Raw genomic sequence first — 23433 nt, forward strand, 5'->3', positions numbered from 1 at the left:
CCCTCAGGCAGGGAAAACAGGAAGAAGGGGAGAAAGCAGATGGAGGGAGAAGTGAGAGGAATGAATAGAGGCAGCAAGAATATTTCACTGTAAATGCTGCATTCACACAGCGCACCCTGTGGCAAGGGAAAGAGAGAGAGAGAGGGGGGGAGAGCACAGATGGACAGTTGAGGAGGAGGAGGAGATAGAGTGGCGAGGTGTGATGTGCGGTGACCCGAGCTCTTCGGTGACGCCATAAACTTAGCGGCACGCTTCAGCGGCTTTGAGCGAGGAGAGAGATATAAGCTGTCCTTGGCCACCGGCTCCATGGCTGACTGTGTGGCGGGGCAGAGGTCAGAAAGTACACATAGAAATGCATAGGGCACTGTCAGCACCACAGAGGGTCAGAAAGGTCATGGTTACATAACTGGGCCTGATTATCCTCTACGCTACAAACACTTGTGCTCACACACGATGCATTCATGCAAGTTTGACGATAAGGACACATTCACTCCACAGCAGACATGTTTAGATGTGTTTATTCGACCTCTGGGGCATTTTCTCACCAGTTTCAGCAGCAAGGATCTTGCAATTTGCATTCTGTGGTGTGTCATCAGCAGTGAGAGCTTAAAGGAATAATCCAACATTTCACATCGCTTTCTTGCCGTGAGTTAGATGAGAAGATCAATACCACGTCTGCTCTGTCCTAAGGTAACAAAATCCACCTATCAGCACCTTTAAAACTCACTAAACAAATGAGATATAACATGTTAATATGTGCTTGTAAGCAATTCTTTGTTTTATAGCCTAGGCTTGCTGTTTCTCCCTTCTCCCAGTCTTTTTGCTATGCTAAGCTAACTGGCTAAATTTGAAAGAAAGCAAATAAGATGTCAAACTATTCTTTTAACCTGAACATACTTGAGAGGCAATTAGTAGGTTATTTGATTAATTTGTTATGGAGTATGCTAATGCACAATATAAAATGAAATGATAAAAAACATATGGTTACTAATCTGTCTCCAGGTAATATACACATGTTTACATGATGCATATTCCTGAATACATTTGTGTTTAATCAAATTATTGCAAACTAATTGACACAGCCCAGGATAAAAGGATAAAAGCGTTGGTTGGTTTTTGCAGCATAACACAATGACAGAGTACCTAATGGATGCTTAAAAACAACAGAATACATAATGCAAAGATTGTGGGAGGAAGCAGGGTCTCAACAGGGGCCCACAGATTCATTTTACTTGTGGTTTCCTACTTATTTCCTAGAAAGGACCTGTCACTGTTAATTCTTGACAAGTTTTCTGGGAAGAACTGTGTAATCTGGTACTAAATGGAAACAGTGTTCCGCTGGTACACGACAGATCAGCTGAGCTTAAAATTTGTCTTTCTATGTAGTTAAAAATTACAGGCAAGCATGCAATTCAACAAATATGGAGAATAATGTTTAGAATAGTAAGTGATTATTTACTTGTGTTTAAATGGATCTTTGTCCTGTTTTAGAAGTTTTTTCGAGGACATTTGTTTGGACATCAGCAACCACTTTTAACCACTTTAATTTTCATGTTTCTAGTTCTTTCCAGGAAACCTTTGAGGATATTACCATATTGCAGGGCACATAAAATAAAATGTTTTTTTCATATGTTCTTTAAATATAAAGACAAATCAGTCATGTTTATTCTAACTTACAGGAACAGGAGTCAACCTTATTGAATTACACATTACCAAAACTCAGGCCATTAAACAAGCAGCTTCATTTTACATGTAGTTGGGCACTGTGCTGTAAATAAACTGAATCAAAGAGTGATGCAAGAGAGTGAGCTGTTAAGATGTTTGGACCAAAGAAAGAGAACTGTAGGAATCATGTTTGTTTTTTTTAAATATCCCTTTGTCAGGTGTTGTCCCTACATGACTTAGCAGATTGTGAGATGCTCAGAGATGTGGAGCTGTCAGTCAGCTTGACGTCTACTTCAGAAAGCCTCCATGGAGCAGATTGGGGATGAGGGTACAGTAGAGCACAGGGAGTCCCTGAATGTCTCACTCAAGGTGGAGGGAGAAAGGAAGAGGGGGGAGCAGGGGGGACCCACAAAGAAAGATGTTATCACTTCCATCTCCTCCTCCGTGTTGGTGTGAAGGGAGTTGCTGAAAACAGATGACCTACATTTTCTTTGAGGCAGACTCCGGCAGCGAGGCCTCCCCGGATTCAGAAAAGACAGAGTGAAGTATGGAGGGAAACTCAGAGAAAGAGGAGGTATAGAAAGAGAGAAAACAGGCAGACTTCCAGTTTGACGAGGCAGACATGAAAAGATAGAGACGCATGACAAAAAGGGAGACAAAAGGAAACAGGGAAAGTTTTGACAGTAATCCTCTTCGACTCTTCTTTCCTTCCCTCTCCAGTGAGAGAATGAGCTGTTATATAAAACACATCTAGAATTCTGTTCTATGCACATCAAAGAGCCTGCACCGCTTTGCAATCTGCATATATGATGCGTCCAGGGAACAGCAGGAGGGGTATGTGTATGTGTGTGTGTGTGTGTGTGTGTGTGTATGTGTGTGTGAATTTCTGGGAGGAACGTTTGAGTCAAAAATAAGCCTCTTTGGAGAGTATTTAGAGTACTTTGTGTTCGGATGAGTCGCTCGGATCTGTGACTGCTTGAGTCTTCAAAAGACAATCACATTTTCTTCATCTGAGAGTGCTCTCACTGCAAACACAGCAGTAATCATTAAAAACAAAAGAAACAGTTGATTTAATTTACATGCAGCTATTAGCATTTATAAGGTGGAATGCCTGATTGAGTGTTCAAATCCCCAGCACCATGCAGTGATCTTTAAAATGAATCCGCTCCTGTAATGACAAGAAAGTGCGGATGCTGTCATTGGGATAACGTGGCTGCAAATGAAGTCATCTTACTGGAAATGAGAACTTCATAATTCAAGTGGGCATAGTTTCCTGTTGCACTGCTGCCTCCTACTGTTGACAAAATGCACTTGAAAGAAGGAGGCAGGGGAGGTGAATGCAAGATTTTATGCTCAGATTAATGCTGTAAAGCTGCCAATTTAGGATGAGGAATTGTATTTTATCTTATCTTGTATCTTATTCCAAAAATGAAAATATGACACATGATTAGTAAATAAATGTATAAAAAGAGGAATGTATTTGGCAATGCTGGGCAGGTATCAATAAGATCATAGAGACATAAAGCTTGAGACTTGTGCTATTGTTTTTGCTTAGAAGACAGCAATTACTACCACTGGCTATTTATATAAAATGTCAAATGATTTCCCTACAGATGTGATTAAGAAAATTAGTAGATTAGCAGTAGTAGCAATTGTTAAACATATCTAATAAGATATTTTTAAGACATACAAAACACCCTATTTGGGTAATTACATGTATAATCTTTTTATTTGTTAATTTCTTGTAGTTATTACATAGAAAACTAAATTATGGGACTGTAAACTGGAGAGTAGAGCAGTTAAATGACAGTGTACCTGAATAATGTAGTGTAGTTTCTTTCTCATAATTTGCCCTTGAATACCAAACATATTACGAAATGGGAACATAAAATGGAAAAGTCTACATACAGGATAAACAAAGCAACAAGTAGCTTCATGTTCACAAAGCCTACGCAACGATGAATTTATAAAATGCTACTGAGCTTGTTTCTGCCATGCTGTTTGAAAGATTATCTAAAGCAATCTAAAACAAACACACACCACATACTGTGGGAAAATGTATGGCATACTTAGTACTCAAATGATCCATTTATAGTAAACTTTATTTTGAAATAAGCATTTTACTTAAGCAGAAATAGCCCTCACAGAAGTGCCAGTACAAATAAAAATAAATCAGTCATGTCAGTCTTCAAATATGATGGAAGGTTTTTTCACATCTGTAACATTCAAGAAAAAAACAGGATGAAACATTGTTGATCTCACAAAAGGTCTTGAAGTACGCAGTTTTTCATTCATGCATGACCATGTGATAACCAGATGTAGCATACGTAACCTGACAGCTCTTGTTCTACAACTGTAAAATGCAGTTCAGTCTCTGTTGGCTCTCTCACAGCCACTTTCAAGTCAGAGTTATAATTTATTAAAAAATAAAAACATGAATTAATAAAATCAGCAATTTACCCCAATTGATCATGGGCACAATGTAACGGATGTTACTCGGTGAAATGAATATGTACATCGACGTATGTTGTAAGGTTGTAGGATTGACAGTTTAAAAAAAAAAAAAGATTCCTAGTTAACTATTCATAGGAGAAACTTCTGTGTTTCCAAATTGTGAAACATTTATTTGGTGTTTGTCATTTCTATTAATTACACAGTTAAATTCAGCTCTTTTCCAGAAGACAAGTGGTCATATTTTGAAGGGATTTTTCACAATCTGGCAAAGCAAAAGTTGCTCTTATAACTGTTGTATAAAGCAAAATGATTTATGAACCATTCAAAAAGCCATTAGTTACAACTTATAAACCCTTCATAAAACTTGTCTTGTTAGCGGTACCAAAAATCTTAAACAAGACAACCGTACAACCCCGATAAACATGTTTGTCATTATTAAATGAACCAAGGACCTTGACAAATCAGTGTGAAAATGAATCTCCTCTATTTTCTTGTCACTATAACTGTCAAACCAACTGACCACACTTGCAGTAGTTTTGGGAAATACACTTCTTTGCTTTCTTGCTGAGAATTAGATGAGAAGATCTTTCTACAGACATGAGTCTCAGTCTTCTCAAATATCTGTCAGCAAGAAAGCAAATAAGCTTAGTTCCAGAAAATGTGGAACTATTCCTTTTAAAGAAGCACATAGACTAAAACAGAACTAAAAGACGGTTGTCTACATTTATAGATTTTGACTTCACTGTTCAGAACAAACTGGAATAACTGGAATAACCTTAATGCTGTTTTAGGGTGGGTTTTGCCCCTAAGAAAAGGGCGTTACAGGAGTGTACAATCAGTCTTTTTTTTTTATAAGGGAAGCAATCAGTGATAAACAAGTTTATCAGTTTAATCGAAAGGTTTTTCCTCATAAACTGTTTATAGTCTGTAATGATTGATTGGAACAACCAGTCAACAATGTCTTACATAACTCCAACTTATCAAAGTCATCAGTCTTTTCTGGACTTTACTCATTTCCTGATCTTGTCATAGTCTCCCAAGCATTTTCTTACGATGTCTCCCATCATAAAAAAAACCTTCACTCATTAACAGTGAAATATTTTATGTGAAATGGCATACGGGTATTAGAAATATAGCTACAACATTTAAATAAAAATAAGCAGTTACAGCATCTTTGGACATCTCACACCATGAGTGTCCTGCTGCTCACATATTTGCCGTTCCTGTACTTCCCACCAATGCTGGAGACCTTCCTACCGGTGCTGTTCCTCAGCGATCCTCCCTTCAGTCTCACACTGCTGGGTGCACTCTCTGACCCTGTCTTTTCTTGCTGTTTCTCCTCTCCCTCTGCCTCTTCATGCTTGAAGTTGTGGAGGTTCTGGCAGACACAGGAGCGTTCCGGTGTGTAGCGGTCCTTGCCACAACAAAACCACTTTGCGGAGCCGTAGAAAAGCTCTGCGCAGCTGGAGAATGCCGCCAAAACCCCTACACCGAAGTAGAAGTAGAGAAAGACTGTTTTCTCTGCAGGACGTGAGGTGAAGCAGTCCACTGTGTAAGGGCAAGGAAAGCGGCTACAAGGGAACTGGGCCTCCACCTTGAAGCCGTACAGCAACCACTGGCCCACTAGAAAGCCAATTTCTGCAACTATACGGAAGGCCACGTTGATAATGTACAGCCTCCTTAAATTAAGGGTCTCTCTGTAGTCCTGGCTGCTAAGTTGGCTGTTTTTGGGGCGGTTGCTCCTCTTGTTGTTGTGGTGCATGGCATACATGAGGAAAAGCATGGAAGGTGTTGCGATGAGGACGATGTGAAACACCCAGAATCGGTACTGGGAGATCGGGAAGGCCATGTCGTAGCACACCTGTTTGCAGCCCGGCTGGAGTGTGTTGCAGGCAAACTCTTCTTGCTCATCCTCAAACAGGTCACTGGCCACGGTACCCAGGATCAGTATCCTAAAGACAAGCATGAGCAGGAGCCAGAAACGACCAAGCATCGGCGAGTGAGCCTGGAGGCCTTCAAAGACCGTACCGAGGAAGCCCCATTCACCCATGATTGCACGACCGTCTCAGGAATGTCTTCTTGGAAGTCTGGGGGTTTATCCACCTGTCAGTCTCACGACAAATGCTCTCTCTGTTTGAAGAGTGAAACTAAAATGTATCTTATTAAGTCAAGTTCATGACTCATGACTCGTGAAACGTAACAGATCAATCTTGCAGGTCAAAGTTTGTTGGTCCACACTGCCTCAAAAGACATGATGGCTGTTGGCCTGAAACCAAAGATAAAACCTTATTACCACCCATAGCAATCAGCGAACATCAGCAATTTAAGATTATCACTCAAGGAATAAAACAGTAATATAAGTCTATTTTAAGCTTCTAGGTATTTATAGTTTTCGTGACTGAGAAGAAAATCATTGATTTTTACAAACAGATCTTACAGGTTTTTAAAAATGTGAACACATGAATTACAACTTACTTGTAAAAAGGCACAAGAAAAAGAAGTATGACTAACACTTGCTCTTGTCCACATGTCTGAACTACATTTTAAGGGCACAACAGGTATGAACGTAGCCTTGATCAACTACACGCTGTTACTTGTGGAAGTAAACAGGCTGGTTGAGCTACTTGCTGATCTGAAATCTTTCTCAGAAAAAGCATATAAGGACAAGCCAATAACCACAGGGTGACAAAACAGATCCAACCTAAAGGAATTTCATCTACCTTATTCAGAGGCGCGCAAAGCCTAACGCCCTTCCGATGAACCTTAAGAATCCTGTTTCTGCTCCTCAGATAAAACAAAGGAAGATTTCAACAAAAATGTGTCCATCCAATGAGTTTTGCTCATGACTGTACCAACTAACATTCCTAACACTTGTTCTCCAAATGGCATGTGATTGAGGTTTGTCGCTGCTTATAATTGAGAGGGCGGCAACAGTTCAGGAAATTCCTGCTACGTCCTAATCTGTACCCATCAAGAGTCCCAGACATAACTGATGTTTACTCGAGAGGCGAACTCTTGATGAGCATTTCAAAGAGCTTCCTAAATGGCAGGAAGGATCCGTTTCAAGCTGTACCACCAGTTTCCTTGGTCATAAGAGAGAACGTGCAATGCAACGTGGTAGAACTGGGTACTCATTACTTACTGGTTTGAAGCTCAAGGTTTATTCTTTTATGCAAGAAATAACATTGTTTTGTTTCTTTGTGGTTATATGACTATGAACCTGTTCATCAATGCAGCATAGAAATGCTAGATAAGGAAAAGTCTTACGACTCATGTCTGCATACTTTGAATGAGCAATATCTGAATTAAAATGTTGCTTACCCCATCTAGCTTTCCCAATGATTTGTTCCCATTACATCACAGTCTAACACATCGAGAGCTAATGCTCCTCCCTTAAACATGACAATGAATACTCCCATTGACAATATGACTTACACAGGCACAAAAAGACAATCAGTCATGTATTTCAAAAGACGTTAAAGCAAGGCATTCATGCAACTCATGATTCAAAAACCACTTCACAATAATATACAAGTCAACTTTATTTTTCATAATATAAAATTAATAGCCATTAAAATATTTACAGGACAAGACAAAACACAAACAAGAGGATTACAAACAGTAGAAATGACAAGAAATTTAAGAACAAGTAAAGACAAACTGTACTTCTTAAATGGATTTTTTTAAAACTTCTGACAGGATGAGAAACTTTGACTTTTTTCAATGAATCAGATTTTTTCAACATTAGAAACTGCAGCACTAAGGTCCAACAGAAACAGTTCAAGTGAAAAAAGCAGAGCCATATTAATCACATGGCACAACTATAACTTAGTAAAGAATTTATCTTTACAAAATCTAAAATAAACAACAAAAAAACACCATGTGGACACTGACTTAGAGACTAAATCTTAGTCTGAGTCTGAATCCAGGGTGTAGGTTACAGGTTTCCTGGCACGAGAGGGCTTGTCCCGCGGTGCAGCAGCTGCAGGAGCTGCTGATTCCTCCTCTGAAATCTGGAAGCTGTCGTCCTCCTCCCACTTCTTGGTTTTCTACAAGAACAGAGAATTTAGTACAGATTACGAAACCTCTAATGACCCCTTGGAAATCAGAGCTCAGTGTGGAAACTGACCTTGCTGCCTGCAGTTGTTTTGGCCTTGAGGCGTGACATGAGGTTGTCTGAGCTGCTGTCGGAGTCATCGCTGGTGACCTGTTTCCGTTTGAGAACAGGCTTTGCTTTTGCCTTTGCAGCTGGAGCTTTAATTTCACCCTCTGAGTCACTAGAGGTAAATGAAGGGTCCTTCTTGGCAGTAGAGTTGGATGAAGGTTTGGGCTTAGAAAGAGCTTCAAGGATGGACGGCTGCTTAACATCTATAATAACATTTAAAGCTGATATGAGAAGACTGTATATATCATATAAATTAGAAGGAAAAATAAACCATCCTATTTATGCAGATTATGAAAGAATGCTCTATTTAACTTCTTTTTCACCAACATGAACTTTACGCACCCACGATCTACGTGCGCTTACAAGAAAGATATGTGAAAAATGTACAGCTATATTAAACAATTTAGTTTTGTAATAGTGACTACCATTGTTTCTATTAGAAAAGAGAGGTTCATCTGAAAAATTAGACTCTCAACCAAGATCTGCTCTTCAATCTGTGTAACATAAACCACATCAAGCTGTTCCTAATAAGTCTGATCATGCTTCAGACAACAAGCTTTGTCTGAATACCTGCAGCCTTCTTCTTGGATGCCGCTGGTTTCTTGGCAGCGGCAGGTTTCTTGGGTGCGGTTGCTTTGGTTTTACGTTGAGCTGGAGCCTTTGGTGCAGGCGCTGGCTCATCAGACTGAGCTGCAAAGTTCCATCAAGAAACAAAGAATTACACCTCAGACCTTTGGCCCAACATTTCTCAAAGCTCTTCACAAGAGTGTACCATGAAAATACTTACAGCTTGATTTGCTTTCAGCTTGTTTCACTGTTGATTTGCTCTTTGTCACCTTCTTCCTGCATAAGATAGAAAAGACGAAATTGATTTGAGGTAAATTAAAAAATTAAATAAAACGCACTGAAAAAGCCTTGATGTGACCTTGTACAGCAAGTTGTTTGAGGTCTTGTACTCACGTTGGCTCTGGAGCTTTGGGAGATGGGGCTAGAGAGTCCACATCGCTGTCAGCCATGGCGCTGGGCTCCGGGGCAAAGCTGGTGTCATCATCACTGATAACAGCTTTCCGTTTTGGAGCGTCCTTCTTCCCCCAGTCATCAAACTCATCTTCACTGTCAGACATACTGTACTTCACAGAAGCTAAAGCAAAAGACAACAAAAAGGCTGATTTAGCTGTGCTTCCCATGTACTGCAGGTTGTTTTTTGAAGCACCAACAATACTCAATATTTTTTTTGGCCTTTTACAGAAATTAGAGTGAGAAGTTCGTTTTACTAGCGTCCTACAATAAAAGCTGAGTAATTCAACAGTGTGTGTTGTTAGGGATGAAATAAGATAAGAGAACCAATTAGCTTCAGGAAATGAGTTGTATTAGTGTTTAAATTCAAAACGCCAAACATTTCTGGAGCGATTACATCTTTTTTCACGGACTTTGTGAGGGACAAGCTTAGAATAATTTTGCCAAATGGTCAAGGTCATCTGGCGGATTCACCTTTGGTTTTGCGTTCAACCTTCACTCTAGGGGCAGCAACTTCCTCTGTCTCCATTTCACTGTCAGACAGACTGTTGGACAGAATGTCAGACTCGTCATCTGACCACGGATTCTTCTTGGGCTTCTTGGCAACAGCCTTGAATTGAAGGGTGGTCTGCTTGCCGGTCTTTGATACTGTTACAGAGAAATGAGTTTCTCAAGTCATCTTTAATAAATGTGCAATGAAGCTTAATTACAGTAGATAACTGAACTGTCTCTCAACAAAAATCCTCCATTACTTATGATTTATTTATTTTTGTTGTGAATGCTATAATGACTGTTAAATATCTTTGGTCACAATTTTACTGCACTATTTGCAATTTGTTTAACTGAAATGTAACATTTCATATGAGGTATGAATACATTTATAAATTACAAAAGATAAATTGTGCAGTCAGATATACTAGGTTTCCTAATACTTGTGATAATAAAAACTGTACATGAAGAGATAATACTTAATGTATTACACATTTTGTCTGGTCTTTTTCAGGGCAAAGCTGTTAAAAACACATGTTCTGTGGACACCTTTGTACCATTGACTGAACTCAAAATACTGGTCGATGGAACATTTTCTTCTTTTACTACAGCGGTCATTCTCACCTTTTTCCTTTGTCTGGGTTTTTGTTTTCTTGCTCAGTCGAGCAGCCAAGCTCATCATCTCGTTTGGCTCTGCGTTCTCTCCATCTTCTCCAAACTCCATCTTCATGACTACATCTTCTGTCTACAGTTACAGAAATGGGATCAAGAAAAATATAACTTTACACAACAGTTCAATATGATATTGCCAAACGTTATTTTCTGATTGTTTCACTCTAAAGCACAAATAACAACGCCCACACCTCTGCACAACCCTGTGGAATGAATGCAGAGTTTCATCCTGTCTGCTGTGGCCTCTCTGCTCTGTGTGTGTGTGTGTGTGTGTGTGTGTGTGTGTGTGTGTGTGTGTGTGTGTGTATGTGTGTGTGTGTGTAGCTCAGCCCCGCCCTCGGTCAAGCAGACACAGACCTGCATCTCTTTATACATCCATGTCAAAGAGACAGAGAGCAGAGCGAAGCAGAGGACAGAGATGGAGACAGCGATATAACCTGGTCGCTACGCTACGATTCCTGACCTCACGCCCTGTGTGCTGTTATTGTCTGGGGGCTACACACCCACTGCCAAAAGCTGATGCCCAGAAGCGCACTGAACACAGCAAAACAATAAGAACATACAGGCAGAGGGCAGAGTCTCTGTAGATAAATACACCACCACCCACATCTAGTGAGTTATAAGTGATGATATTGAGAGGGATTATTTTTGTATGAGTCTATACCTTGTTTTTTTATTTTATTTTATTTTTTTAGGTAAATCCTGCATAGAATAACTTTAACAATTGGAATGTCATCCAAAATTCTCCTTCAGGCAGCAAAGTAGAACTAGTGTGATGTATTAAAATCTGAGAAGACATACCTTAATTTTTTTGCCCCCCCTGCCTTCTCCTTTCTTAAGGACCGCCTTCTTGTTAGCCTCAGCTTTCATGGTGCTGGTGATGCGCGGGATAACACGGCGACCCTGCGGCGTGGGCAGAGTCTCTTGCTTCACCTTCAGCTTTTTGCCTTTTCCAGCCCCCTTTCCAACAGGCATACTGGCATCCTCCTTTTCTTTTGCCTCAACGCGCTGAGCAAAACAAGGAACAATTCAAGAGGGAAACTTTACAATGACAACTCTGACTGTTTCGTTACACTTTTCATTGAAATCACTTCTCCCCAGACATACAGTATATTTCTTGAAAAATAGCAATGTTCAGTGTTCAATATGCCTGCATTGTCATGTGGAATTGCTAATATGACTCAATTAAGGCAGTCATATTCTTTTTTTTTTTTTTTTAGTTTTTCTGAAACTACAGTGGAGATATCTCAGAATACATGACTGACAAGATGCATTAAGAGCCATTACCTCCAGTTCCTCAGAGAAAGCAGCGAGGTCTTCCTTCCACAGGTCAGATGGACTCTTCTTCTTCAGGGTGTTCAGCTCTGTCAACTACAGAACAGCAGTTGGGTAAAAAATAGGCAAGATTAGATTAGAAGAGATAGATCCATTTAAGTTTTTTTATATCACGTTTTTAACAGCCTGTAAGATTGCAGCATAGATGAACATCAGACCTTTGCATCCCTCTGTTTGCACAGCTCCTCTTTCTTCTCCTTGGTCAGGAACCACATGGGCATGCTCAGCAGGTAATTGTAGTCTGGCCCACTGGTGTTCTCTTCTGCTTCTTCCTCCTCTTCATCCTCCATCTCCTCATTCTAAGAGCAAATATACTATATTATTTTGCTCAGGTGGATGTATATCCTCATTAATGTAGCTGAAAGCCATTTTAACCACCACCTACCTTCTCTTGAGCCTGTTTCCAAGCCTTGACCGGGTCAGAGTCATAGCCCATCTCCTCCAGCATGCGGATCAGCTCCTTCTTTGGCTTGTTCTCTATAAGTAGATGGACAGTATTAATACTTTTGATCAAAGAACTTTAAAAAACATAGATTCAATGTTACAATCTATGTAATATTACAATCTCAGAAGATGTTCCAAACTACAGAAAATAGAAGATATTATAAAACAAAAGCAATTATTTGACATTTGAGGCTGGTATTTGTACTATTTTATTACTCACTATTAGTGTGCAAACTTGATATTTTAATGAATTCAGAGAGCTCACAAAATAATGCAAAAATACAATATTTTTATGTTTGACTCTCAAATTAAATTGCAGCTGTGTGTCATTTGAACTGAAACTGTAACAAGCTACTAACCAATGACCAAGATGCCCTGGATTTTCTCCAGGATGAAGCGGGCCTGGTTGGAGAGCTTAGCACTCTCTGCCCCGAGCATGCCGGCCAACCAGTCTTTTCTCAGCCCATAGTACTTCATCCTCAGCTCAAAGAAGTCCTTGAGAACATCCTGCACCGACTCATACTTCTTAAGGCTGCCCACATGGTCAAACAGAACCTAATAGGAAAAAGAAACACTAACTTTGGCAACTTTTTTGGAAACAGGTTAAGACAATGACATCCAAGGTACAAAGGGACTTGATTCATCCTCAGTCACAGGAACATGGTAGATATGTGCATTTTTGTGGTGTCCATTACCATAGAATTACAGGTGAAAGGGTTCTGCAGCTTGAAGACTTTATGGAGGCCAGCAGCTTCTGCCTCCCTCAGCTTCTCCTCAGTCATCTTGACCACAAAGCGCACAGTGCTGTCGGTGTGGTATTCCTTGTAGTCAGTGATCAGAGGAGGGACCTTCTCTGTGCCATTCAACATAGGCTCCAGAACATTCTCCTTGTAGGTCTAAACCACACACAGTAGGGTGAAATAGCATAGAGGAAACTGAAATTAATAAACATCAGTTAAATTTGAGTTTGTTACAAACATCATTAATGAACACAATGGAGTATCATGAATACACCCATAAAAGAAAGAACAAGCCTTTAGTGACTAACCTGTGTCCAGGTTTTTACAGGCAATTCAGAGATCTCAATGGTGGTAGAATTGATGATGGCCACTTCTCCACAGTTCAAGTAATGGTTGTCAAACAACTGGTCAATTGTGCCTCTGAAGCCTTTGTAGTTTGGAAGCTATGGGAGAAGACAACACACAAACAACAAACAAAATGCTTTTTTAATCGTGCCTACATCTTTGGTTCAGCACAACACAAAGCAACCATAGTCATTTCCTGTCCTTACCATAGGTAGGGGCTCCTCTCCGTTGAGCATACGGTGGATGTTGCTGACGATCTCTCGGATGTCAAAGTTGGGCATCTTGCTGGCCCAGCCTGTGCCAATACCATCAGTACCATTCACCAGCACAGTGGGGATGATGGGCATGTACCATTCTGGCTCTACACGCTGGTTGTCATCATAGTTGTACTTGAGCAGGTTGTCATCCACAGATGGGAAAAGAAGGCGGGCCAGAGGGCTGGAAGGACGGACAGTTGGGGGAATTTTTGAGTTTTGCACAGAATGTTGTGTAGGTGTTTGTCCCTTTGCTGTGTTTGTCTTAAATTCATATGGATTCAGTTTTTTAAACCAAGTTTCGAAAGTGCAATTCAATGTCACACTAATAAGATCATTAGCATATTTAACTATCAAATCAATGTTCAAATCAAACTGCAGTATAGCAAAAGTGGTAAAACGTCTCTAACTTTGGATATAATGATTAGATTTTATTTATTTTTGCTAATTACATGAATTTATTAAACCCAATTTTGTATATTGATTATATTATAATGATCCTACTGAAAGACAGTAATATATGATATTAAAATATTGACAGGGTAACATAACCTCCAAGCTATAATCATTATAAATCTCAAAATTATTTTAAACGTAAAGACTTATTTTTGTCATCAATTCTCTGAAATTAATTCCACCATACTTTCTCAAACTTGTAAGATGTGTGCTAGAAGCCAGTAGGTTGACATTATTTGTAGTTTGTAAAGAGGATACTGACCTAAGCATGGTGAAAATGTATCGAGGGCTGGCATAGTCCTTGCCACCATGCAACCTGGTTCCAAACTGACCCAGAGGCTGCAACAGGTTCAAGTTGTTGCTTCCCACAAAGTTCTGGGCCAAACCAATAATGGTCATCATCAGAGAGACCTGGAGAAAAAAAATTGAGGAGATTAAATCAACAGTATTGCAAAAAATACTAAATATAGTTAGAATTGTTCACTGGATCAGTTTAACACGTTTTGCATCAATTTAACACCAAACTAATTACATTTATTTAACCACATCTTGCAAAAGATATGGCCAAGATCAAAGTATTGATTTCAAATCAATGTAAAGATTAAAGGCAAACAAACAAATATACTTTATAGTAAGTATACCCCACCCCCCACAAACAGAAAGCTATTTAAACTTAAGAAATTGGCTGATTCAAGTGTAGTCATCTCACCTCTCCATGGTGGTAGGCTGACATCTCAGCCACTGAGCCAGCCAACTGGGCCACCTTCACCTCCCGCTTGTCATTTCTCTTGAAGCAACAGAACAGCACCTTCCTCTGGCCTGGCTTCAGACCTGACACACACACAAATGCATACACACATTAGAACACTTTCTAAACCCAACATTCAGTGTTTCTTACAGTTAGAGATGTATTCTTGGTGATAACAGTTGTTTCACGCACCATCAACCAGGCAGGGAATTGACCTTTCATTGTCAGAGTTGGAGAAAAGTACCAGCTCCTTGTTGACAAAGTCATTGTAGGACAGGGATTTGGTGGACTGACCATATAGGTACTCCTGTGAAGAGACAGCAAAAGGTTTAACTTAGCAAAAAACAGTAATAAAGCACATGATGTTCACCAATAGTTGGGATGTCATAGCAGTAAGTGACTAACCTCTGGCAGGTTGTGCTCCTTGCGTTGGCGCCTGTTAATCATGAACTTGGTGAGCCACTCTTTCCGCTCTTCCACTTTCTTCTTGCTAAAGGCCTAGCCAAACAAAAAAGATGCAAAACTTAGATGCGGACACTCCACTACTAATTGTATCCTAGCCAGAAAGTTTGATATAACTTATAGTGTACCATGTCCTTATTTTAGAGGGTACACTCTAAATTTGATGTGATCACCACCAGGTCTAAATCACATTAGCTGAGGAATGAGCTGAACAGATGTGTGACATCTTACAAGGGTGATAGCTTCATCGTCTTCAGGTCCGGAGTACTTGAATGGAATACGGTGTCTCTGCATATCAGAGAAATACTCCTTGGCTTCCTGCGATGTGCTGGTACCCAAACCTGGTTGGAAGAGGGCCAAAAAAACAAAAAACATCCCCATATTAGATATAGAACTACAACAACACTTGAGACCAGAACCATGACATTGGCCATGTATGAAGGGTTGCTTACTTGTCTGATTTACTACCACACAGGGGTTTGTAACAAACCTTTGTAGTATTTGATTTTCCAAGACTTGTGGTTGGACTGGCTCTCCTTCCATGCATTGAACTCTGGGATACTGTAGAAAGACAGCTGTGTTTTCTTGTGCGATACCTGCAGAGAGATATATAAGAAGATGTCTGCAATCATTTCATGTCCTCTCATCTTGTTATTAAGATGGCTAATTATATGACTATCATTAAACCATCATTAAAGAGAGATCATGTAAAGGTTTTAGTGTTTTTTTATGAAGGGTAGGACTGTTCTCAAAAAACACCTAACAGCAGCTTTCCCATTTTGACAGCAGATGGCAGTGTTGTTTGCAAACTATGGAACTCAGAAAGTTTGGACTCCCTCCAGTGCTGGAAATCAACTTTGTTTTGCATTGCCTGGTATATCTTCATATAATTTAGCTACTTTCATTAATTTAGCAGGTAACTAAATGAATTAGAGCCGAACAAGACCTAGAAAGGAAAAGTCTGCCAAAAATATCCTGTGGTTTTATTGTGAGACATTTGGTAGGACCACATACCTTGATGATGGGGGTGATGAACTCTTCCAGGAAGTTGTGGCGCAGCAATGATGGCCAGTTATGGTGGATGAAGTTGATCAGCAAGCCCTTAATGTGGGAGCCATCTTGATCCTGTCATAAACCCAGTGATACATAGTAGAGGTCAGTCATATAAATGTAAAGAAATAAGTAAAGATTAATACCACCTATAATTAAGTGGGTGATGAGCTCAAAACTATATAAAAAACTATAGACGGGCCTTTTTAAAAAGCAGTGTTTATCAGGTGGTCTATGACAACACTAAAATGTGACTAAATTAAATGATGAATAAAAGTTGGATACAGTAAAAAAGCCAGCACAGCACACCTGATCTGTCATGATCATGATCTTGCCATAACGCAGGGACTTGAGGGAATCTGGATCGCTGTAGTTCTTCTTGTACTGGAGGCCGATGATTTTAATGATGTTGTTGATCTCAGCGTTCTCCATAATCTGTGAGGGAAGACCACACCAATTAAACTCTCAGCTGCTTTCTAAACTATATTACAGACTGAGAGACAGAAGACAACATATATTACTGCCTTAATTCAAAACATTTATTAATAATTATGGTAAAACATGTTTTTCTCTTTTGTTATGTGCGAACCTGTTTGTGTGAGGCCTCCCGCACATTGAGCATTTTTCCTCTAAGAGGAAAGACGCCATAGCGGTCCCTGCCGACCACACCCAGCCCAGACACAGCCAGTGTCTTGGCTGAGTCTCCTTCAGTAAGGATGAGTGTGCAGCCTATGGAGTTCTTCCCACCTGCCAGAGGTAATGGTTATCATAGGACAATGGTCACTGATTTGTCTGCTGATAAGGCTCGACTGTATTAAAAGAGGAAAAAAGAGCTTGGTATAAAGTACCTGCATCATTGGCATCATCCAGTTTAGGCACCCCTTTGATTTTTGTGTGTTTGACAGCTGAGCATTTCTTGTTGAGCTGGGATTGAGCCTTGAACTTCACCCAGTTCATGATACTTTCCACAATTCCACAGGAGGTGGCCTGTGGAGAACACAAAGAGAAGCTGAATTAGCAAACTGATTACAATTCTGAGGGGAAGACTGCAATACTAGTGGTCTTTTATTAGCACCTGTTTAATGAACTTGTCACTGAGATGACAAGTGGACCCAAAGCTCTTCTGTTGCAGAGTCATGTTCTCTTTGGTCTGAGAGTCAAAGGTGGGGTTTTCAATCAGGCAGTTGACAAAGAGCCACATGTGGTTCTTCACCTGCATGGGGAGGAAGTGGAACATACTGAGTTATGTGATTTGCTTACAGAAAAACCATTTGGGATATTTTTTCACTCTGCTATTCAGTATTGCTCCAGCAACTATAGCAGCAATTTCACACAAGTTCAGCTTCATAAAAACAACCCAAGATTTGAGTTTAGAATAACATGTACCTGGAAAGGCTTGACAGTCACCCCAGCTTTGTTCTTCTTCTTCACCACATCAATGAGCTTCCCAACCACCTGGTCGGCCACATAGTCAACATGCCTCCCGCCCTGGGGTGCAGAGGACAAACATAAGATCCCATTTACAGAATAAATGTCATAAGTCTTAATCACAGTGACACCAAGTGGCTGGGAGAGCAGCCAAACTTGTACTTAGCTGCCCAAGGAAGCTGGTCTACTAGCTCAGTCAACCTCAAAATGCTTTATAGCTGCTCTAAAATGTAAATTAAAAAAAAAAGGGCTGACAAAATATAATCAAATTTAGGTTGGCGCTCTCTATTCCAAAAGAATAATCAAAACAATATTTTATTGATTTGGCGTGGAGGGTACCAGCCACACCCGCTGTTACATATATAGTATAGATTAAAACTGATCTAATACACTCTGACATTACCTTGGTTGTGGCAATACTGTTGACAAAGCTGACTTGCTGGAAACCTTTCTCGCTCATGGTGAGGCAGACCTCCCAGCGTTCATTGATAACCTCATGAATCACGGTGAGTTTATCACCCAGCTCATCCACCTTGTCCTTCACATACATGTCCACGTAGTTACGAAAACCTGAAATCTGGAGCACAAGACATTATCTCAGTCTTAACTACAACATTAAAGTCCATGCATTGATTAAAATCCTAAAATTGGAAAAAGTGAAAACCCAAAAAGTAGGCAATGAAAAGAAAAGGTAGAATAGGATTGATGTGGTTATTCCTGTTTGTTGTATTTAAGATACCAACTGCTACATCAAATCTGAAGATGGAAAAAAAGACTTTTGAGTCCCAAAATACTATGGGGTCTGAACGTTGAAGGAAAAAACTTTCTCAAGGTTTCCAAATAATAAAAACGGTTGAATTTACAACCAAATTTGTGGAACCTGCCTTTTGCATGTATTGACAAAGTTTGAAGTTCATTTTGAATTCAAATATTTGTAAAACAAATAAAACCCATCTATAATTCAGTGGGAGATCGCTAATGTGTAGAGGTGTTTGGCCTACAGGCAGAAAGAGAAATCAGAAGAATTTAATTGTCCATCTAAAAAGATAATGGAAATTTGCCTTGCGATGTGGTTCACACAGTGCACATAGAATAAAAAACAAATGTAGCAAATGCATACTCAACACTTGGTACTGCCTGTTAATTAACAGAGACAGAAAAGGTAAAACAACATGCTAACTTACTGGTAGCTTTGTGCCGTTGAACAACACACGGACACCCTTGCTGGATCCGGCGATGTCATATGCCCTCCTAGTCATCAGAGCCACAATGTCTTTGTCCAGGATGCTCATTTTAAACTTGGCCAGATCTGGCCGGAAGGTGATGCAAGTGAATTCCTCTCCGTCAAATGATCTGATATTAGCATCTCCAGCCCTGCCCATGTTGTCATACCAAGTCTATTAAAAACATGGACATACAGTAAAATTACTTTTCCCCCTTACAAGTTATGATTAGAAAAGATCAAATGTTGTTCAGTCTCCTTCCTACCTGCTTGAAGGACTTCTTTGACTCTTTGCAGGCAGTCTCTACAGTGAACTTTGTGCTAAAGATGTTGCAAAGCTTAGCACCATATCCATTACGTCCACCTAAAGAACAATTTTAAGTTTAGAGTGGGTTCCAATTCCATTTTTGCTTACTACCGGGGTCTTATGTTCACAGTTTTACTATGTTTCTGATGGGCTGAAATATTTCTTTTTGACTGGGGGATGTGGAAACTCTACTTGCTTATAATGGAATCTATGTACTTATTCATTATTTCATTATAATGATTATAACAGACATTTTGCTGTAATTTGCACTTCAGAATAAGTAGTTATTATACATATTATAATAAAATATGTGATTTGTTTAAAACATGTCTGACTCGCCCTGTTGGACTCCATTTAAACATTGTGCCAAATATTGTCATCACATGCCCAGTGAGAAAATGTTATCATAACCAATATCCAAGATAAACGAAACTAAAACAATAAAATATGTATATATTTTTTCAAATTGCATTTTCCTTTGCATTACTCAATCTACTGTATGTGCACTGCCCTCATCATGGAAAAACAAATGAGTCTTCAGAGTTACACAATTAGTCTTACCAGTGACTTTCTTCTCGTCATCATCATAGTTACTGGAGGTGAGGAGCTGTCCGAAGATGAGAGCAGGCACAAAGACTTTCTCCACCTTGTGCTCCACCACAGGAATACCTTTGCCATTATTCCATACACTAATGGTATTGTTTTCACTGGAAAGAAAAACATATACATGTGCTACTGTGAGAGGACAGTAGAGCTGAATATGAGTAAGGACCATTTGACAATCTACAAGCAAAGGAACACTGTCATAGGATTATAAGATATTTTGAGATATCTTATACTAAACTCACACATCAATGTTGACTTTGATGTAGGACATGCTCTTATCCCTCTGCTTATTGTCAGCTGCATTTACTGTGGGTAGAAAGATAAACAAATTGCATAAGTATAGAAGGCCATTGATCAGATGTCAAACATTTAGTCATTGGCACTATACACACTGTGAGATAATAAAAGCTTTTTACTTACCAAGGATCTCATCAAAGATCTTGTAAAGCCCAGGCACAAATGTCACATCACGGCAGTTCAATCCAACATCCTGATCATACACCCACATTTGCTAAGGAAGGAAGTAAACAAGCGATTACATTACATACGATTGAGCATACATTTGTGCAATATGAACCATTAATGCTTTATCCTCTCAAGCAACATCCTATAACTCTGCAGTGAGAGCAAAGTTCTTCAGAAAAATATCTTAAATAGTCCACCAGCTCAAGACTTGAATCAATAAAGGTTTGTTGAACTTGACATCAATTTTAAAAACCCAAAAGATTTCTCTGTGACTTCCTACCTGGGTGACGGGCTCTACAGAGCCAATGTAGGAGTCTGGTCGGAGCAAAATGTGCTCCAATTGAGTCTTCTTCTGATAGATCCTCTCCACTGACAGCCGCTTCGGGTTTTTCTTTGTCTTTTCTAGCGGCTTGTTGTCAAAGAAGTTGTCCTGTGAAAGAGGCATGGTTATCTTTTATGTGATGTTTCTTTCATTGCAGTCAATACCGGAGCAAAGGTCCTGCTTCTGTTGCAGGTAACCTCTACATACAGCGAACATCTGCAATGCCACTAGATGAAAACATCTTCACACTTTTTCTTCACAAGTAATTACTTTCTCAGACAATTAGAGGCCCTTCCATGCCATGTAGAGTACAGACTACAAAACACTTCCTTAAGTTGCTGGAACCTGATTTTGGTTATCGCTGAGAGACACAGGGGCAGATGCTTGATGACTTAGGAGCCAGAACCACGGTTTGCTGGGTGCAGCCACTTTTATTTTTTACTCAGTACATGGCAAATGTACGTTAGCCTACAATAAGATATACTTCCCCAAAGTGTTGTCACATTTTCACCATGTTTGAACTGTAGACGGTTCTGACCAAAGTAGTTTTACTTTTGTAAAGTCACGTTTTAATGTGAAGGTACACGGGGTCCTCCGGACAAACTGCATTAGAGGAAACAGCTTGTTAAATCACGTTAATGAGACTGGGTTAACGTCATACCTTAACCGTTAAAAGCCAACTTAACGTGTAACGTTGCAGTAAGAGACGCGTCTAGACGGGGAATTAACCGTTACTGACATCAATTATTGTTGTTTTCGTGGCCAGCGCATTGTGCATCATGCACTATGAGTTGTTGTCGTATATCGTTAACGATATGCTAATTAGGTCAATGTTGTACTCGACATAGTAGCGTGTAACGTTACTAGCTAACTTTAGTCGTTGCTAACACGTTTCTCTGTGCGGAAATTTAACAGTAATGTCAACTGAATGAATACCGAAATGAGAGTACCGTTACCTTCAGTGGTTCAGCCATTATGTTTATATTTATTAAGAAATCCCGGTTCTTGCAATATAAACTACGCTTACGACTAGCTAACCAACTCCCAGCTAACTCCTAACAATAACTGCTGCCTGACTGCGCTGCGACGTAAAGTGTCTGATCTGGAACTGTTAGAAAATTTGAAACGGAGAAAAATCTGGCGCCAGCTATATTGACCAATCAAACGAAGGGCCTCTGGATGTTCCCCTCCAATGGGAATCTTAAGCTAAGCCTTTTTCAAGTAAAAACCAATTACAGACGCTAGAAGAGGCGTAAGCCCGCCCTAACTGGTTCTGACCGCCAATCAGCTTCCTCTAACGGAAGAAAATAGAAAGACCAAAATAGTTTTGAAAACGTGCTTGATAAATTAAGTAAATATATTATTTACATGACGTGATCTAAAATATACAGGAAAAGTAGTATTTTGTTATTGTTCTTCATAAAAACTGACCATTCAGACCATTCATTTCAGATTTGGAAACATTTGGTCAACTGATAACATGTTTTCATATGGTGCAGGGTAAGGGAAAAAATGACTGATGACGTTATTTGTCATGCTTCAAAGACACCCGCTCATATGAGCACTCACAAACGTCAGCTAAAGAAAATGTGGTTTGTCTAACAGTTGGAAATACAAAAAACTAAATCAAGAGCCTTTTTTTCAAAATACAATCACAATTGTTACCTTCATAGGTTTATACACAGGCTTATACACGTAGCACATATTTTATTAATAGTGTATTTGAACAGCAATATGTTTTTTATTGCATATACAGCAGCGCACTGGATAAATGAAACAAAGACTGCAAGTTTAAAGTGCTGACTTTTAGTGTTTGGAGATATTAGGTGAGTTGTGTAGAATTGGTAGTATCTACCCTTGGTAGGTATGTATGCTATGAAAAGGGCTACAATTTCCACACAGCTCAGTGGAGATTGATGTAAAAACCCTGCAAGTCAGCATTAAAACTTCATTATTATGGTTTCATTTGCTGCATTGTATGTACTGTAAATACACAATGTGCTTTGAAAAGTGAATTTCAGTCCAAAATAGCCCTTTTTAAAAATGTAAACCATATTGAGGGTCCTGTGGTAGACGCTCTTTATTTGCATTTTGGAAATTGTAGGATCCAGTGATTTTGGAGCTTGACTACTAGAGGTCAGGATATCTTGACCTCTGTTGCTTCAATTTTGACCATTCTTAATTCTTTAACTTTATGGAAGGGCAACACTAAACCAGTGAGGTGTCCCGTTCACAGTAACATAAAGAATAGCTCAAGAGAGAGTACTGATGTTTCACACAAGTGCATGAGTTTGGGCTTAGACCATAGTAAAAATGTGTAGACTTGTCTAACTCCAAGTGGTTCCCAACTTGTAAGCCTAACTTAATTACCGACTCGCTTTTGGCAGATTTACGGATATCACACAAGCTACTGTATAACACTTTTTTTGTAGCATTAATATATTCTATGAATCCCAATATGCCAGCCGTACAATCCTGCAGGGTTAATAGAGATCAGAGAAACTACAGCTGCATAATCCATTCAGAATTGATAGATTTAAGAAAAGCTGAAATATTCAACACTTGTGCACATTTCATCTTATATATACAGTATCTTGTCTTTGAGCTATACCTACAAAGTCTGCAAATAATTTAACACCTTTCTGAAAAATGTTAATCTACATTACAACAAGGATTGATTCACCAGGAAGTTAAAAGTAATCACAGACACAGCTCAAGATACATGCTGATCTAAAGGTACAAGTGTCCGAAAGGTACATTTTAAAATCTGTTACAGAGGCACATTGA

At 39.5% G+C, this 23433-nt stretch overlaps 2 protein-coding genes across 2 annotated transcripts; both read right to left on the reverse strand.

Annotated features, from left to right (window-relative positions):
* Positions 1-3524: 3524 nt before the first annotated feature.
* On the reverse strand, positions 3525-6323 carry LOC122971392 (gap junction delta-3 protein-like). Its single transcript, XM_044338019.1, has one exon. The coding sequence runs from the start codon at positions 6167-6169 to the stop codon at positions 5303-5305; it is 867 nt and encodes a 288-aa protein (XP_044193954.1). The 5' UTR covers positions 6170-6323; the 3' UTR covers positions 3525-5302.
* Positions 6324-7646: 1323 nt separating this feature from the next.
* Positions 7647-21723, reverse strand: top2a (DNA topoisomerase II alpha). Its single transcript, XM_044338106.1, has 35 exons — positions 21603-21723; positions 20605-20754; positions 20280-20370; positions 20102-20165; positions 19815-19960; positions 19213-19310; positions 18909-19121; positions 18128-18301; positions 17683-17784; positions 17372-17509; positions 17145-17283; positions 16886-17043; positions 16606-16731; positions 16261-16371; positions 15737-15842; positions 15478-15587; positions 15190-15282; positions 14977-15091; positions 14746-14867; positions 14299-14447; positions 13533-13764; positions 13290-13424; positions 12937-13137; positions 12601-12796; positions 12183-12274; positions 11956-12096; positions 11750-11833; positions 11264-11470; positions 10415-10535; positions 9776-9949; positions 9245-9425; positions 9072-9127; positions 8855-8974; positions 8249-8487; positions 7647-8168 (listed from the first exon to the last, which is right to left on the reverse strand). The coding sequence occupies exons 1-35, from the start codon at positions 21618-21620 to the stop codon at positions 8028-8030; spliced, it is 4743 nt and encodes a 1580-aa protein (XP_044194041.1). The 5' UTR covers positions 21621-21723; the 3' UTR covers positions 7647-8027.
* Between the last annotated feature and the right edge of the window lie 1710 nt (positions 21724-23433).

Source organism: Thunnus albacares, chromosome 20 (genome assembly GCF_914725855.1).
Source record: "Thunnus albacares chromosome 20, fThuAlb1.1, whole genome shotgun sequence".
Lineage (NCBI taxonomy): Eukaryota > Metazoa > Chordata > Actinopteri > Scombriformes > Scombridae > Thunnus > Thunnus albacares.